Genomic DNA, 17,446 nt, shown 5'->3' on the forward strand with positions numbered 1-17,446 from the left:
TTTTATTCAGATACAGAAAACTACATCCAGATCACTACTGGGTTTTAGAGCCAGACCAAAACTGTTACCTTCCTTGGACACCCATGCCATAGCGCTTTTGTGGTTTTAGGTAAAATACAATACATACAGAGTTAACATCAGTTTTACATGGCTAAACACTGATCAATGAGGTTTGGAAAACCAAACCCAAAGCCTCACCAGTATTATACATGACATAACATACATGCATATAAAAGTAGGAATATACATGTCAGTCCTGCTTTGGAAAACTGCATGATGGCAAGTTATTTGCCTGACAGTTCTCCTGAATTTGTGGTGAGGTAAGAGCCAACACAGTGTCTTTTCTTCTACAAAACAGTGGACACATATTGCCACAAATTCAGGACAACCATGGCAGGGACATTTCATTTCGATATCTAGCACAAAAAAAAAACCTCACAAAAATTATGTGAACTGAATAATGCATACAAGAAGTGATTTTTTTTTTCTTTAAATCACCATTAACACCAACTTAGAAGTGTATGTAGCACAGTTTCAAGAACTGTCACACAATTCCTTCTCCTTCTTAAAAGGCTTGCCTTCCATATAGATGCTTACGAGATGCATATGGCAATTAACTAACTGCTAGGTAGGAAAGAAGTTTTGAGAATTGGACAATTTTCTGCTTACATGACTGATCCTCTCCCAAAGCTTTCCCATGCCTGTGAAAGACAGTCACTTGCAGACTATGTTTCTGAAGTCTGATGCAGCTTTTTGCTTGTTTACAAATTTTAAAACACTACAAATTATCCAAATTTAAAATAGTAATTGTAGAAAACAATCAAGAAAAACTAACCAAGTCCAATACATGCTAGCGTGCTATTCTGACCAAAGAGAATTTTCTCAGTCCAAGTCTAATCACAGACATTAAAGCTATTTATAGTTACCCATATTAACAGGATAACATTGTGCCACCAGTCACTGTGCAAGCGTGGATGGTTACTTGCGCTTCAGGCAGTATATTGCCTAAACCACTTTCACCCAACTACTGACAATATTGTAAAGAGCTTGTTTGCATTCAAAGGAACACAACTTAGTTGGTAACAAACACTTGGTGTTTGAATGTGGGACAAAATAACTTCACTTTTCTGTCTGAAGTGGAGCACTAAAGAAACAAGGAGACTATTTCCCGCATACACGTATATGGCAAAATCCGTATTCTTTTAAATGGATTGCTTTATTCTTTTATTTCTACTACTTTCTGACTGCCACTTCCCAATGAATCATTTGCCACCTTACAGCCAGATCCCATTATTGGGCTACTATAGCGGAGGCAAGATTTATTAAAAGAAATTAATCACATGTATGATTGTGTACAGGTGGCCAAAGCCACCTTGGAAAACAAAGTTATCAACTTGAAGTATGTTTAAATGATTTGGAGGTCAGATTTTGACTTTACAGATGAAGTACTAAGAAGTCCTAAGAATGTTTAGCAGACGATCTGATTGGCTGCAAATGCATACAATTACTTGACACAGAATCTCCAGATACAGAAACTTCAGATAACACACCTTGTGTAAAACATAGTTACAAAATGGAGTTTTTATTTAATACAGACCCCTATTCCTCACACCTGCAGGAAAAAGAAAAAAAAGCAAAAACCAAAACCAAAACCCAAATAACAGAAAACCATCTAAGCTACTTGGTGCTTTAATACATTTATCCATGCAAGGCCTCTAAAGTCGATAACTGACACAGAAAAACCTAAGGGTAAGGAGAGGTTAAGGGACTTGACAAAGTTTGCATGGAAATTCTCTGAGTGAAGCAGGCTTCCAGCTCCTAAAACTAGTGCTATCATTTTAACACCTGAGCACCCTTCTACTATCAGATGTAGACTACGATTCTATATGTGGACCCCCTTATCAGACAAGCTTCTCAGTGATTTTCCTGCTATTTACAGCAGAAACATTTTGGAACTTGGAGGCTGTATATTCTATTTTAAATTGTGGGAGCAAGTTCATGTCATAGATCTTTCTGTTCCTCCCCCGTACAGACTTCTGCCATCCTCTTCTTTTCTCAGATACATCCCTCTCAGCATGGTTCTCTCCACTACTTGGAACTACTGCCAGTTCCTCTCTCTTCTCTCCCATCCTGTTCTCGGTCCCTGTCCCTGCTCTGCCCACACCTCACGCTGTGCTTCCTTCTACACACCTGAATTAACTGGGCACTGACAGCAGAAACACTGAAAGCCCTGTGCTTGTATAGCCTTTGTCAAAAGAATGGACTAATGGATATATGTACATACATACACTTAACAAACGTACGTATACTTAACTAATTCTATTACTTAACTAATTATCAGAGCACCAGTGAGGTGAGGAGCCAAAGCACTCAGAGAGAAACAATGACTGTATACCCATATCACTGCAGATTATGAAGACATAAAAAATACAAAGTAGAAAGAATGGAAATTAATTCTTAGCCAATCCTCACTGAAAGGAGTAGACTAAAGGCCTCAAACTTATTATTTCTAGGTAAAGTACTTCCAAGGAAAACACAGAATTAGCAACAAAGGTTTATATTGACTTTTCTATCTTCTTTCAAGTGTTCTTCCTGAACTTTTCAGGCAGTTGTCTTTTTGTCATCTATTTCATGAAGCAGATAAAAGGTACTTTGGGGTTTAAAGCACTGGCAAAACCTTTGATATTCTAAACACCACAAATATCTACAAACAAAACTGAAATTCACTTGTGTTATTAGTTTTCTTAACTGCCATAAACGAATAAAGAATTTTCTTTTTAACCATATTATAGTGCAATTTTCAAAATCACTAAAATGCTTTTCCACCATTTCCAATTCTACTTCCATCCAACTGCACAAAATGCTTCAGCAGGAGAAAACCTAACCAAACTACTTTTATTGTAGGTATGTCAACAAGTACCAAGAAGGTGTGTCTACTTCCCCAAGAAATTATGGGTCAGTGGAATACTACTTTCATAACAGAATGCCAGGGGGATGATCTGTCCCTAACTGAGAAATAGTTTTGGTTTTTAAACAAGAGAAGTGTTCACAAACAAAACACTGAATTAACTAAAAGGCTGAACTAAAAAAAAAATAATAAAAAAAAGTCTGGGATTTGCCAAACTTCATGATCAAAGTTCGGTAACTACAAATACGTTTCTGGGGTTCGAAGTCTTAATAATCAAGGAATACAGCATTTGGATTAAATGTGGACTCAAGGGGAAAAAAAAAAAAAAAAAAAAAAAAAAAGGGGGTTAAAAAACTCCAACACATTCAAGATGCTAGAGAGCAAATAGGGTTCAAGTTAGTTTGCGAAAATAGAAGCAGATTAAATATCTAGAAATAGTTTAATGAGCCACTATATACATGTGGAAGTGTTTCCATTAAATACTTATTTTTAACCACAAGCCAACCTCTGCAATGTGTGCGCGCTACTTCTAGTTGGTTATGAAAATAATTTTTTGGTGCTTCTTGAACTATAATTTGCTGGGGGTGGGGAGTGGTATAAGATTCCAAGTTCATCTTCATGCTGTTTTAAAACCCTAACCTTCAAGCAAGAGCTTGATCTATGGGAAACAGCTGCAGAAAAGTAAATCTCCCTTTGAAAAAGTCCAGAATGTATTTTTGTTAAGTATGTTTTGAAGTCATGGTAGGAAAATTAGTGAAAATTGTAAATCTGCTTGCAAATCTGGTTGTGTCTAACACAAAGATTAGGGGAAAGATTCCAATTTAATAGTAAGACCATGACAACCCTAGTTAAGCATGCTCTAGGACAGAGCAGATGGGGCCCTTTGCTCACCTCCACGCGTTTTGGATTTATTGCATGCACCCAACACGTTTCATATTAGACACCCCTTGACTGTGTACTTGAGACAGCAGGGTTCAGTATGCACTTCCTCTGCAGACCAATATATTATTCTAAATTGAGCTAAAGTGTTTCCGTTTCATGAGTGATATAAAGTTCAGATTTGAGTTTTTAGGCAGCAGATTTGCAGTCATTCACCAGATCTTTTTCTTCATATAGGAAAAGTAAGCCTTACAAAAAAAAAAAAAAAAATCTGTCTTACTAAAAGTAATTTTAGATTTTGTTTGGTTTTGTTTAAACAACATACATTTATATTATTGTAACAGCTTACTTGAAGAACAGATTTGATCACCTCATGTTTAGTACTAACATATTTAAATTATGTCTTCATGATGATTTCATCTGAAGAGGACTGCTGTGAATGCAGGTGTAAATTTATTTTTTAAGATTGCATTTAACTAAAATTCTACCCAGAGTAATAAAAAACATTTTATAGAGCCAATGAAAAGAGGACCATAAGCGTTACTAAAAGTCTATTAGAAATGCTAAAAAACACCCCCAATCTTTTTGTTACCTTGATATACCCATTGATCAGGTTTTACCAGTTACTATAATTGCACATCACTACTAGAAATATCAAATTACTACATTTTCTTATCTGAGATTTGTGTACAATATTCGTAAATAGATGGTGTATTACAGATACAGGAATTGATAGGACCTGACTTTTTAGTTGTAAGAAACCCACTGAAGTTAGCATTTCTGTATTATATAAAGCAGTCAGCATGATGCCATCTCAACAACCGGAAGAACAGACCTACAGAGTTTCCAAGTTGTTTGCTAGAGTTGGATGAGTCAATGGCAGTCAGAAAAAGTACACAATCCTATCAGTCAGTTCCTGTACATCAGCAACTACCACTAGCTACACTACTCTTATCTTAATGTTTTATTTTCTCTATGCCTTGCATACTGCTGCCACTGCTTTTAAAACAATGCCAGCATGAAGACTCTGATTACTGAAATGAGGCTCTGGAATTTATGATGTATAAATTCACAAGATAAAAATGAATCTAAAATTGGCTTCTTTATTGTCAAGTTACTTCCTCACAGAGTTTTCATATTTTATCTTTCAGATGGCATCCTCAAGATGTCTCCTCTTAAAAGTCAGTCCAAAAAAAACTGAACAGTAAAAAAATATACTAAAACTGTGTATGTCCACTTATATTGTCTTTCACCTCAAGTGAAAATGATAAAGGCAGTTCTGCTGTACATAGAAACCTAGTAAAAGGGCCAGTTTGAGAATACTCTCACGGACTGTATAATTTTTTTAAAGTAATTGAGGGAAAAAGAACAACAAAGGCTATGGAAATGCAGAAGAGATTATCAAACACCTGGCCTACAGAGCTCAAATCTGTAGCTCTTCACAAAGTATCAATAAGAAAGTGATTTACATATCATCTTCAAAAGAATGTTTAATATATCCCTTGTTTCCATCTAAACATGATCATGATATTATGTGCTAAATAAACTAACTTTCTGATCTGCCCTTCATATAGCATTGCTGATAATACTTTAATTACTGTATATAAATTTCACTGGGGAATAAAAAAAAATGTCCTTATGGTCTGGTAACTCAGTCAACTACAATCTACAGTGTTTTGCAATAAAACACTGAAGTCAGACTCATCCTTTTATTAACTGCCTTCTGAATCTGTTGCCCAGCAAAGCTGAGTATGCACAAACTCACAACGTACGCACAAAGTCAGGGAGGATTAGATAAGAAGTTTACTTGATGCCCAAACTTCTATTGCACAAAAATGGATTAATAATTCCCTTTCTAGGGACATTTAGCTGTCACTTAAACTTCACTTTCACATAAGAAATATCTCCATTTCCCTCCAGGATGCTACTCTATATCCTCACAAATACAGAAAAGGGAGGCACTTCCACACCACTGTGCCAAAGGATCTTACCTCTTAACAGTTGATCTGTTCATGTCTGAACATACTTAAGAGAAGAGACAGTCCAGTTCTTTTACACAAGATACGTCACTGATGACAGTGCACTGGATTTGATGAGGTAACTAAGAACACAGAATGGTATAGGTTTTTTAAGATTTCCCAGAAATGTATTGCTGGTAGTACGTAAACTGTTTCCATATTTGTTGGAAGATAAAAGTGAAAGGTAAAAGTGAAAAGACTGTTCAGCCTAACAAATTGGCAGTGTGACAGGTCATTCCAGGGGCATTCCATTAAGTCCACCTTCCACATCACAAACACATAAACATGGAACACTGCAAGTGCTCTCATTCTTCGAAGATGATGTCTGTCAAGCCAAGTCACTGAACAGGCAAACATGATGTTGTCAGAAGTGTTTTTCATTTTTTGACTTGTGTGATTTATAACTAAATTTGTTTAAACAAAATTGATAACCGAGAGAAACACAAGCCAAAACAGAAAGCAACAGATTTTCTGTCAACAAACCTTAGCCATAGTTCTTGCTTCATTTCTTCCAATGGAAAAACCTTAGTGTGTGAGCTCAGCTGCTCAAGTAAATGAACTCAATTTAATTTTCTTTTTTTAATCCTCTACACCTGAGACATTGAGACACACTCTTGGAATATGACAGCTCTGTTCATTAAGATCTTGGTATAATCCCACTACGAGAAAATAGTATGTTTGAATATACACATGAAAGAGTGTAGCAGAAGGAGAGAAGGGTCATGTCTAAAATTGGTAACCAGGAAAACATCCACAGATTGGCATAATGGTTGAAACTTCAAGAACCACAGTACCAGAAAACTTAAAGGCTGTTGCAGTCACAACTTAAACAATATGTAGTCACTCTATAAGCCAAACTCAAAACCAGGATTTTTTGTTTGCTTGTTTGTTTTATATAACAGACACAGATGCTCACAGTTACGCAGTAAAACTGCATTAAGAGTAGAAAAAGGAATCAGCATCTACAAATACAAGGATGGGACAGATACAGCTCAACTTCTCACAACATCTGGGGAAATTCTCTTTGTGGCCTGAAGCCTGACTTGGACTAGCAATTCTGACTGCACAACAGACAGAAAAAGGCTCAAAAAGAATACTTTCTTTCTTAGCAGTTGCCGTGCTTTGAGCTCAGAGGGCAACTGAGCACCACACAGCCGCTCACTCCTCCCTTCCCTCGGCCCTTCACAGGGGGCCACCCCCTATAGCCCCCTCCCCTGCTACCAAAAAACCCCACCACTTACTCAAACCCAGGACAGCTGTGAAGTGAAAGAAAAATTAGGAAATTAAAGTTCCCCAAAATACACTGGAAGTGAGCAGAGCAGAAGGAATTTATTATACACTCTAGCCAGAGCTCATGTCTTTCTAAATAAGGAAAGTCCTAACTGAAAGGAAGTTATGATAATTTATATTACAATAAGTGTCATTTCCTCTGTTTTCAACAGAAGGTTCACCTCCTTAGCCCTTGAAAATTACCAAGCATCAAGTAGAAGTCTCCTTGGCGAAGTGGCATTGCTAATCCAGGTGTCTCTATGTCCCATGCTACCTTCAAGCCCACATGCCAAACAGCTGGGTCTCTTCCCTTTAGCTTTTGTTCATTACTTTCTTCCAAGGCTGAACCTTTAAAGAGAGAGAGGGAAAAACACCAGAGACAACAGACAAGGTGAGAACTGTAAAATACAAAATCTGGTCTAACTATACAGACTTAATGATATCCCACATTGGTACAATCTTAACAGGTTTAAACTTTCTATAATCTCCGTTTGGTATAATCACCATCTTCAAATTCAAAAGTACATTATAGCTTAAAAAAAAAAGAAAAAAGGGAAAGAGCCATCTCAGAACAAGATTTTTTTGCAACCAACTTTACGAAGATGAAAATTTCATGTTAACTACAAAGTAAAGGAAAAGTCAAAGCAAAGTTTGTAATGGACTCAAGTTTTTCTGAACTTAAGTACATGTAATGTGAGTTTCAGTTAAGCTTCACTCTTTCTTTTTTATTTTTTACACTACTAAAATTATAAGCATAGAAGAAAAAAGAATGCAGCAACACTGATATAAAAATAGATACCTTCTGAAAGATTTTCAAGTCATAAACTGCCAAAGCATTTTATGAACAGCCTCATTTGTTTACATACTTGCAATTTCACCAAATCATAAACAGACAAAGTAAAGTGAAATAATGGGCATAAAACACAATCTAGACCAGCGAAGTTGAGTGAATCTTGCTATCATATCTGCCATTCTTTTCTCAAAATTATTAGTCAAACATGCTAGATAATGTGCAAGAGCCAACGAAGCTTCAATACATTTGTCACAACATTTTTCTTATCATTAAGCAACATGAACGTGTTGAGCTTGGGGAAAAAATAATCCACTGCATAGAAATAGTATTTAGAGCTTAATCCCTCAGAACTATTTTCATAAGCTTACCTCACTGCAGTATAAACTGAAAGATACAGTCAGCATTTATAACAAGGTATTTGGGAGCTATGGTATAACAGTTTTATGGCTAAAAGTAACAGAGCATTTTGACAGAGGGAGGATGAAGTTTTAATAAGCAGTTAGCATAGAATGGCAGTGAACAGTTAGAAATCATCAACTATGTAGCATGCCTAATTGTTCCTTATAAGTTTGCAACTGTGTGTCCATTTCACTGTCTACTTCAAATGTGATCTCATGTAAGAATTTTTTAAAATTTTGTATTAATTTAATTCTAGAATAAAAATACTAAAGATTTAACTAATTATAATATGCACACATAAAAAGTGACCTTGAATTCACGCTTTCAAAATATTCAAGTCATTCATCTCACATGGTTACTGCAATGTTTGTTTAGTTGGGAGTAGCCTTTAATAATTAATAAATTGTCTTATTTTTTTATGTCAACTGAATATTGCCTAAATTCAGGAAGCAGACAGCCAAAACCTTTTAAAAAGCCAATCTGAAGTTCTTAGTTAAAACTCCTATTGTAAATTCAGTTCCTGTATTCCCTCCCTTCATTGCTGCAGTTCTCATCCAGCTGAAGCTTTGGCTTAGGAGCAGCTCTAGGCCTTTCTATCAAGGAACACAGAAATGAGAAAACAAGAGCTAGCAAATACTCAGAAAAATCAATACTAAAGTCTTCAAGGGGCTTTCATATTTTCTGCCCTGTTCAGATAAATTGTAACTTAATTTAAGAAAAATGTTTTCTGAAAACTGCAAATAGGATGGCTCTCAAGGCATTTTTAATGCCATACATCATGGATATTATAAAAAGAGGTAACCTTTCTGGGTTAACTCTCTCTGTTATGCTGCTTTCTCATTCACTCTGGCAGCCGCACTGTTCACAATATGGCACCAATAAAATATAGAACTACAATCAGAGACAGCAATTTCAATCAAAGTTTCCTGGGGTCCCCTCATAAATCCAGCACCTTTGGAATGTGCTCGTTAAAATGACTTATTTTTTGAAGTTTGATAAATTTTTTATTGCTTAAGTACAGAGTTCAAATGTAGCTCACAGTCTCCTTTTCTCTATATTCACAGTTATTGCACCTTATAATTATCAGCAGCAATTGAAACTGATTGCTCCTACCATGTTATTTTGGTAACAAATGGAAGCAAGCTGCTACTAGCTTTTAAATGCAAGCTATTTTGAAAGTGAGAGAAAGGAAAAAAAAGGACACTTTAACATTTGTGGTATATCTCCAGGTATTGTGGACAAACTTTTACATAAAAAGAAGTTGTTATTAAATTCTTTATGTTACACCTCAAGTATGACTCAATGCTGTGTATTCATTGATATAATTACAGTTCCCATTTAACTGAAAACATTTGGATGCATCTAAACCATGGGTTTTTGAGGGTAAATCACGTGGATCTTGCACATGTTTAGCACCTTAAGAACATATATTTACTTTGGAGTAGACCATACAGAAATGGTGAAATATAGCAGTATTTAATGGAAATATAATAAAACTATCTGCAAATTTGAACTCTTTTCATTAAAGTTTTATAGACTTTGTCCTGCAAGAAACCTTTACGCTCGCATCCCAAGTAAAATGGTGCAACCAGGTAAACAAGCTTACCACAACATAACAACAATACCTCATCAAACCTGTAATTAAGGTAGAACCATGAAAGAGAGAATGTAGCTGCAGAAAATTGGCCACAACACCATGCCTCTAACAAGACAGCTCTAATTTCAGGGATGCTGCAGCTATAGGACCCAATTTTATCAGGTTTGGGTCATGGTTAGGTTCAGAATAACATGCAACTTCCTTTCCTGGATCTAGTTTGGTCATCATTCCACAGCACAGAAAGTAAATGTAGCCTTGAAAGGTTTCTTTGCTATTTGGCACCAGAAATCATCAAGAAGAATTTGAGAGTTTTTTTGACGCTCTGAAACCTAAATGTTCTGTATTCAAGTCAAATCGTAATGCCAAACTACATCCTAAATGTACTCTTAGATAAAACATGACTTCCAGGACAACAGAATCACTGCCGACACATTGCTAAACACAAGCAGCACTGTAAACATCTACTTTGTTATTAAATCCAACTGAACATTGTTAGATACAGAAAAAATAATTATTTTCTTACAGAATGATTGATTTCTCCAGAATTTAAAAGAATTTGGGCACATATTCAGCAATTAATGAAATATATACATTACTACTGTCTTCCAGGGCAATTTATATGTTACATGCAAGAAGTGAAAAAAGCAGAGCACGCTTTGCTTTTCAGCTGAGTATCTATGAGTGAGTATCTACCCAGAGTTATTTCTTCTACCTTATTTTTGAAAAGCCATAGCATAAGAGGTTAATTAAACTGTACTAACATTTTAACTGTTGATTGCAACTGACATTTACAAAAACAAAAATTAGAAGATTTGCCAACACTGTTTTTATCAATTCATATTTGGAATACTGTGTCCAAATTTATCAAGAACAAAAGCACTAAAATAAGAAGAAAGAATATTCTGTCATCTCTTCATTCTTGAAGAAGAGACTTTATTTAATCAAAGCAGTGACAGCATGGTTAAAAAATCCCCTAGAACTCAAAACGGTTAATTCAAATGATGATTTCTTTTTAGAAAACAGGGATTTAAATCTATTATTATAAGAGTAACTGGATCACTAAAAATTTGTGATTCTCTCAGAATATAATTCCAACTGGCCAAAACCTACAAGTTACAGATGTGGCCACTTCAATCACATATTCATTTCTTAAGAAGTAATACATATCTACATACCATTTATATTCTTCCAACAAGGAATATTTTTACTATGTTATTGACATTAGAAACCGTTTAATATAATTGTTCTCATCCTGTACAACTGTCTACTCCATGAATTTTATCCATTAAGCAGTACATAAAGAGGATTATTGTTCAACTAGAAACCTAGATTGACTTTAATTCCAAACAACTTTTGTAGTTTTAAGATTTTATTTTTTTTAACCTAGTGAGGTAACATACATATGAAGTGAATCTCAATTATTTGTATTCACAATTATTGTAAAAATTAAATAGCCATCATTAGGTTTAATGCTAGGATATTGATTCTAACCAAACAGTGTGAAAAAATACAAACAGCATTTTGCAAAAGAAACAAATATAAAAGCTCCTTCATGATCAGTCATTAATGCAACTAAGTATAAGTTTATTAAACCTTCCAACATCACCTTGTCAGTGAACTGCCCCAGTTGTTCAGTACTTCAAGAGAATTATACAGAAAGTACACCTTACAGCAAGACGACAAAAAAAAGACATTGTAAAGAATTCTAGAGAAAACTATTTATCTAACTTCAAACATAGTTTGTGCGAAACCCAGGTAAGAGAAACATGGACACTTCCAATGACTACATTATTTTCTAACTCCTTTAAGTTGGTAACTGAAACAAGCCTCTACTTCAAAGAACATCTTTAGAACCAACTAGTGCTTTGCTAAGCAATAAAACTTCCTACAAAACTTACAAAGACCTGAGGGAAAACTATTAATTAGGAAATTTTCATGGATAAAATCCAATTGTTGAAAATACCCTTATTCTACCAGTATTTGGATTGCAATTCACTTTATAAATAGAGTAGGAAATAAAAATGGGTTATTAGCCTTACTATATTAAAACCCTGAACAAGTTTTTACCTTACCACTCTCATGTGATAGGATATTTGTAAGCTAATGTGTTATTAAAAGTCCTAAATTGGTCAAAATTTGGAATTCCCGTTCCATGGTAAATTCTGAAAAGTAAATTAATTCCGAAGAGTGTTATTGACAGTATAATTGAACACACACTCTGTAATGTATTCAGTTCTGCATATGCACCATGACTACCACTCATGTACTTCCAAGCAGTATACACATGAAAAGGAAATTCCCCAAATTTTTGTGAGGGCCTATTCTTATCATTTGATAACTTAGTTTTAACCCAGTGTAATGCAATGCATTTTATTTTAATGTCAATAAAAGCTAATATTATTCAGATGAGCATTAAGCAGAATATCTACCTTATTTTGTTGTTAGAAATGTACCTCATTTGAAGTTGCTTTGAAACAGTTTGACACAGGAAACAAGGAAATGAACGGTGATACTAATTAGAATATCAGCTTGTTCCAATATCTTTATGTTGGCTCTCAAATTTATTTTCTGGCATATTAAAAACTGCTTCTACTCCAATTAATACTGATCAAAGTTTCAAACATTAAATTTTCATTATAGCATCAAACACTGAACAAGTGAACAAGAAAGTAAAGTTGTTTCAATTACAGTAGTATCTGGTTTAATACTATTTAATCAAATCAGTAGGTACCAAAGAAATAATGATATAAATTTTCAAACGAAATGAAAAAGAAAACCATATAACCTTAATTGTGCATCTCTAAAATGTCCGACAAGCAGCTGCCAGCACACAGTAATGTTGCTTGACTCCTACAGCTCCTGCTGTTCAGAATCTGAAAACCTGGGGATTCTCCATTTGTGGCAGGACAGACTGGTAGGAGCCATGAAGCTCTGGAACCACAGTTGCCCCCGCTACAGGGCTGCCCCGGGTTCTCAGGGTTTGGAGTATTACAGAGACCAGTGAGAAATTGAGCTGACAAAACACATGTACAAGACCTAGCAGAAAAGCTAGTTTTAACAAATATCAACATGCTTAATTTATGTTTGAAACTCACACAGAATCAGTGTTTTCTCCCAGAAAATTATTAATCCATCTAATTGACATCTTCTAAGAAAAAATTGTTCCATCAAAAAATTTCTGACCACCTCTACTCTTTTTATTATGTACTCTATAATGAATCTATAACAGTGAGAATTCAGTGCTAATTCAATACAAAATGAACTAACAGAGTAACTACCAAGAAAAGATGCTGGCATATAAAGCAAATATAGTTATGGTAAATGGGAAGAGGAGTCAAGATACAATTCTACAAAGACTTAACAACAATCTTTAAATAGATGGGGAGCTTCTTCATGCTTCACACTTATGGAAAGCTTGATAAGCGATATAGTAAATATTGACAGTCTTTGTGAACTGCAGAAACCACCAACACACTGAAGTGATATGGAACTGGAAAGAATAATGCTATAAGCATTGATAAGTTTATAAACACCAGCATTTGAAAGCTATAAACAAGAAATCAGAAGTACAAAAAGACAATCCATTAGTTTCCCTAAAATCAAGTAGACTATTCCTCATGGATGTGCTGGGTAGAAAACTTCAACACACACAAGTATTTACTGTCACTTAAATTACAATGCCATATTCATAAACTATAAATAGGTTCCATTTCCTCCAACTTATGAGTAAGTAGGCCAACTATAAATACAGCTTCACTTTAGGGATATACAATGGCAACCACAACTTGAACACAGACAGATGCGAGTGAACTGTTTTCACATAGAGGTATGCTGCAGGACATTTCCTCATGATGCTCAGGAGCCATGCGAGGTGCCTTAAACTCCCTCTGAAGTTCATGAAGCCAACTTGAGCCATGCTCAGGAGCTATCAAGTGGAATTTAATCTTGTTCAGATTTAGATCTGACTTCATAAATCACTTTCTTCCCCAAGAAAGCATATTTTACACTATCCCCACCTACACTGAGATTTTGATATCAACTGCCAGTAGATTCCTCCTCCCCTCCAATATATAATAAAATTTCATTTTCATCAAAAACTTTTGGAATAATTGTACAAACTCAAATATTTGAAGCAATATTTTTTTTTTTTTTTTTTTTGTGGGGAGGGAGTAAATGTAAATGCTAGAATGATCAATTTACTCACTGGAAAGCTCTTAGCTTTTTAAAGTTTTCATGTCTATTTTTAAATCCTTTGGGGGGGAAAAAAAACCTTTATAAGTGTATTTATGAAAAAATCTTGTATGTGGCAAAAATATTAATTACATATAGATATCAAAAAAAGTTTTGATCTAAATATATCAAATATTTCTTTCTACTCTTGTCAATCAAATCTTGCATAGAATTTGCAGTGGTTTTAAAACACTATAATTTTTACCTAACTTGCTGAACGTGAAGAAACAGAATCAATTGATGAGTCTGAATAGACATAGCAGCTTTATTTTTTGTTAATTTATAGCTCTCTGACTCATTTTTCCCCTCCACATGCAAGCTTTATATTAAAGTAAAAAGTTTTCAAGCATATTACAATGAATCCTCACACACACTATTATTACTTTAAGTTCATGTTTCTTTAACTTAAAATGTTAATGAAAAAAATATTTATCTACAGTACTACTGAAAAAAAAAAAATTACCTGACATAAAATAACAATGTCTGCGGCAAACATAACAGAGAAAAGTTCATGAACAAAATAACACATCTACTGGTCAGGGAATCTTTTCTATTCAGTTTCTAAGCCAGTTGATGTTTTATGTCCAGGAAACTGTAAACATGATTATTTCAGTTGAAGGTTAAGTAACAAAGTCACCCATTTTTTCAAAACTAATAACAAATCTAACAAGAGAATGCACATGAAAGTATAAGCTATTATTTTTACATTATGGTCTTCAGCCAAAACCAACTAAAGTCAACCGGAACTCTTCCCATGTTTTGAAGCAGACATCAAAGGATTTTTAGAAGGAACAAAAATCAGTTGTGAATTATGAAACATAACAGATCATTTGCAAATTCAAATCAAGATCCTAAATTCTAATCTTATGTTTGCAAAACTGGAAGCCATTAAAAAAAATTCCAAGGCTTTATTCAAACATTGTTAGGAAAAAAATAAACAAAAATCCTCATATCTGTTCTTAAATAAAAATGGGAAAGGCATTTAAAACTAAAAATGAAATATTTAATGACTCTTCAACTACACTTTTCCCCCCCCTCAATAATGCATTTAAAAATTTTTTAAATAACTAAGATCCTGCAAAGCCTGCCAGACAACAGGTCTTTTAATGGAAAACTTTCACCCTTCCCAACTACAGAAATGTTGGCAAGTCCTCTGTAAAACATGCATTAGCACCACAGCATGCCTAGACAAACTGTATACACTTCCAAGTAAATACAGTAATACTTCTATACAAAACAAACCTAAAATGATCTTTCCAAAGAAAGAGTAGTAAAATCAGAATAAAGCAGAAGCGAGGATATATATGATGAATAATACAATAAAGACAGTGATCTCAACTACAATGAAACATTTTACAGAATAGAAAATATGCACATGCATTAACCTGAAATAGGTATTTGACAGATTCTGATTTCTGGGCTCTTAGTCAGGAATTTAATCACACCAATTTTTAAATCTACTTAGAGAATAACCAATAAGCCAGCTGCAGTAAACACAGGTATATTTTGTACAGGTTTTAGTAGAAATAAAGACAGGGCTTAAATACAGGAAGTACCATGATGTATTCAGGAGCATGTGGCAAACCTAGACTAGTGTGCAGGTGTGCTTATGTACATACACGCAAGGAAACAAAACAGAGCTTCAGGGATTTAAGATATTTATATCACTAGTCAATTCCTACCTCCCATCACTCACCTTCACAGCTGTAACTATACACAGCAACAGTTGACCTTTCAACCAGATTCTCGTCGTGGTGCCAGCTCACTGCCATGTTGCCCATTCCAAAATAAGGTTCTTGTTTCAAGTACAGCATTTGTAGCGGATCCATATAATTTAATAAAGTCACATTGTAAGATGTTCTGTTCTTTAGACTTACATAGTCATCCTCTGGTACACAACTGCTTTGGTCTTTTGAAACAGACTCTTGCTCCCTATCTATTACAGTAGTATCTTTAATTTCTCTGGCCTTGAACAAATTTTGTCCTTGTAATGCCTTGACTGCTTCAATATGTAAGTAGTCATTAAGTCTGATTAATGCTTTACAAGCATCATGTATTTCAGGACTGCAATATTTTATATCATAACCTTCAGTAGGCCAAGGAACTGTAAACAATCTTGTGTTCAAGTACTTGTAAGTGCATCCTGGATTTCCAATTAATATGCGAGACACTGGGGTAACAAAATCTTTTCCTTTGATCCTTACAAGATCTTGAAAGAAACAATTGTGTTTTCGCAAGGTCAGAAAGCCTTCTTGTACCATATCATGCAGCTCTTCAGGTACTGTATCAGATGTTCTGAAAATCAGCTTGGAATATTTTGTCTTCCACTAAAGGAGGAAAAAAACCCAACCAAACAAAGAACAAAAACAGCAAAAGAATTATTCTTTTTACAGAAACAAAAGTATTTAATATATTCAAGAACAGACAAGGCTAAGTTGACAAGTTATCAAGCATGAGTCTAGAATATGGTGAAGAGGTCCCTTTGCTTCAATCAGTGTGCTTTGTATCTGTAGCCTTCGAACAGCACAGTGAAAATATCCTTATAAAGTGTAACTACTGAAATCAGTAACTGTAAATTTTAATGATTTACAGATATAGGCTACAGTCAGATGCGTGGGTATAGGTTGATGGGAATTCTAAGTATTCTTTCACAATCATACTTAATAATGACAGAGCATTATATATTGTGACATACAAAGATTATTATTGCATGATTTGTTCCATTATGCAAGTGATAAGTATAAAAGAAAGAGCATGAACAGTTCTATAGCAGTATCCAGTATTTCTTTAAATAATTCTGTATATTGGACAAACTCAGGTCAGATTAACCAGTTACTACATTACATATGGTATTATGGCATATTTAAAAAGCCATTTTTACTACATATTTTTAAACCATTTAATATCCTGAATTCCTGACATGAATCACACACATGAAATTCCAAACAATTATTACAAACTGGAGGGAAATAATATGATGTAAAGCAACTAAATGCCTGAAAACATGCACCAGAAAGGAAGCACACAGATCTTACAAAGGTAACAACATTGTATTCCCCTCCTGAACTTCAGAGGTAATGTCTTCTACATTGTGTTGCCTTCAGAGGCAAGTTACCTTTGGGTTGTGTTTCAAGATTATATGCTTAAAAAATATTTTAGCATTAAGTTTTACACGGTATATTTAGGATCGTACCTTAAACAAAAAAAAAAAAAAAAAACAAACACACACACACACACACAAAAAAAAAACACAAAAACAAACAAAAACCCTACACTGATATCTCAGACCAAATCAGGAAATGGAAACACATTTTCGATATATCACGTGAAAATGGTTTGGTCGTCTTTAAATC

General features: G+C 34.6%; 1 protein-coding gene across 2 annotated transcripts in view; it reads right to left on the minus strand.

The window, feature by feature from the left end:
- FTO (FTO alpha-ketoglutarate dependent dioxygenase) overlaps positions 1-17,446 on the minus strand; it is a 257,897-nt gene that overhangs the window by 190,488 nt on the left and 49,963 nt on the right. For both annotated transcript variants that reach the window (XM_042797500.1, XM_042797499.1), the window contains exons 3-4: positions 15,790-16,420; positions 7,279-7,422 (exon numbers count right to left, since the gene is read on the minus strand). In XM_042797500.1, the coding sequence (XP_042653434.1) occupies positions 7,279-7,422; positions 15,790-16,420 (775 nt within the window). The remainder of the gene's footprint in view (positions 1-7,278; positions 7,423-15,789; positions 16,421-17,446) is intronic.

This window comes from Tyto alba, unplaced genomic scaffold (genome assembly GCF_018691265.1).
Source record: "Tyto alba isolate M040663 unplaced genomic scaffold, T.alba_DEE_v4.0 Super-Scaffold_26, whole genome shotgun sequence".
Taxonomy (NCBI): Eukaryota; Metazoa; Chordata; class Aves; order Strigiformes; family Tytonidae; genus Tyto; species Tyto alba.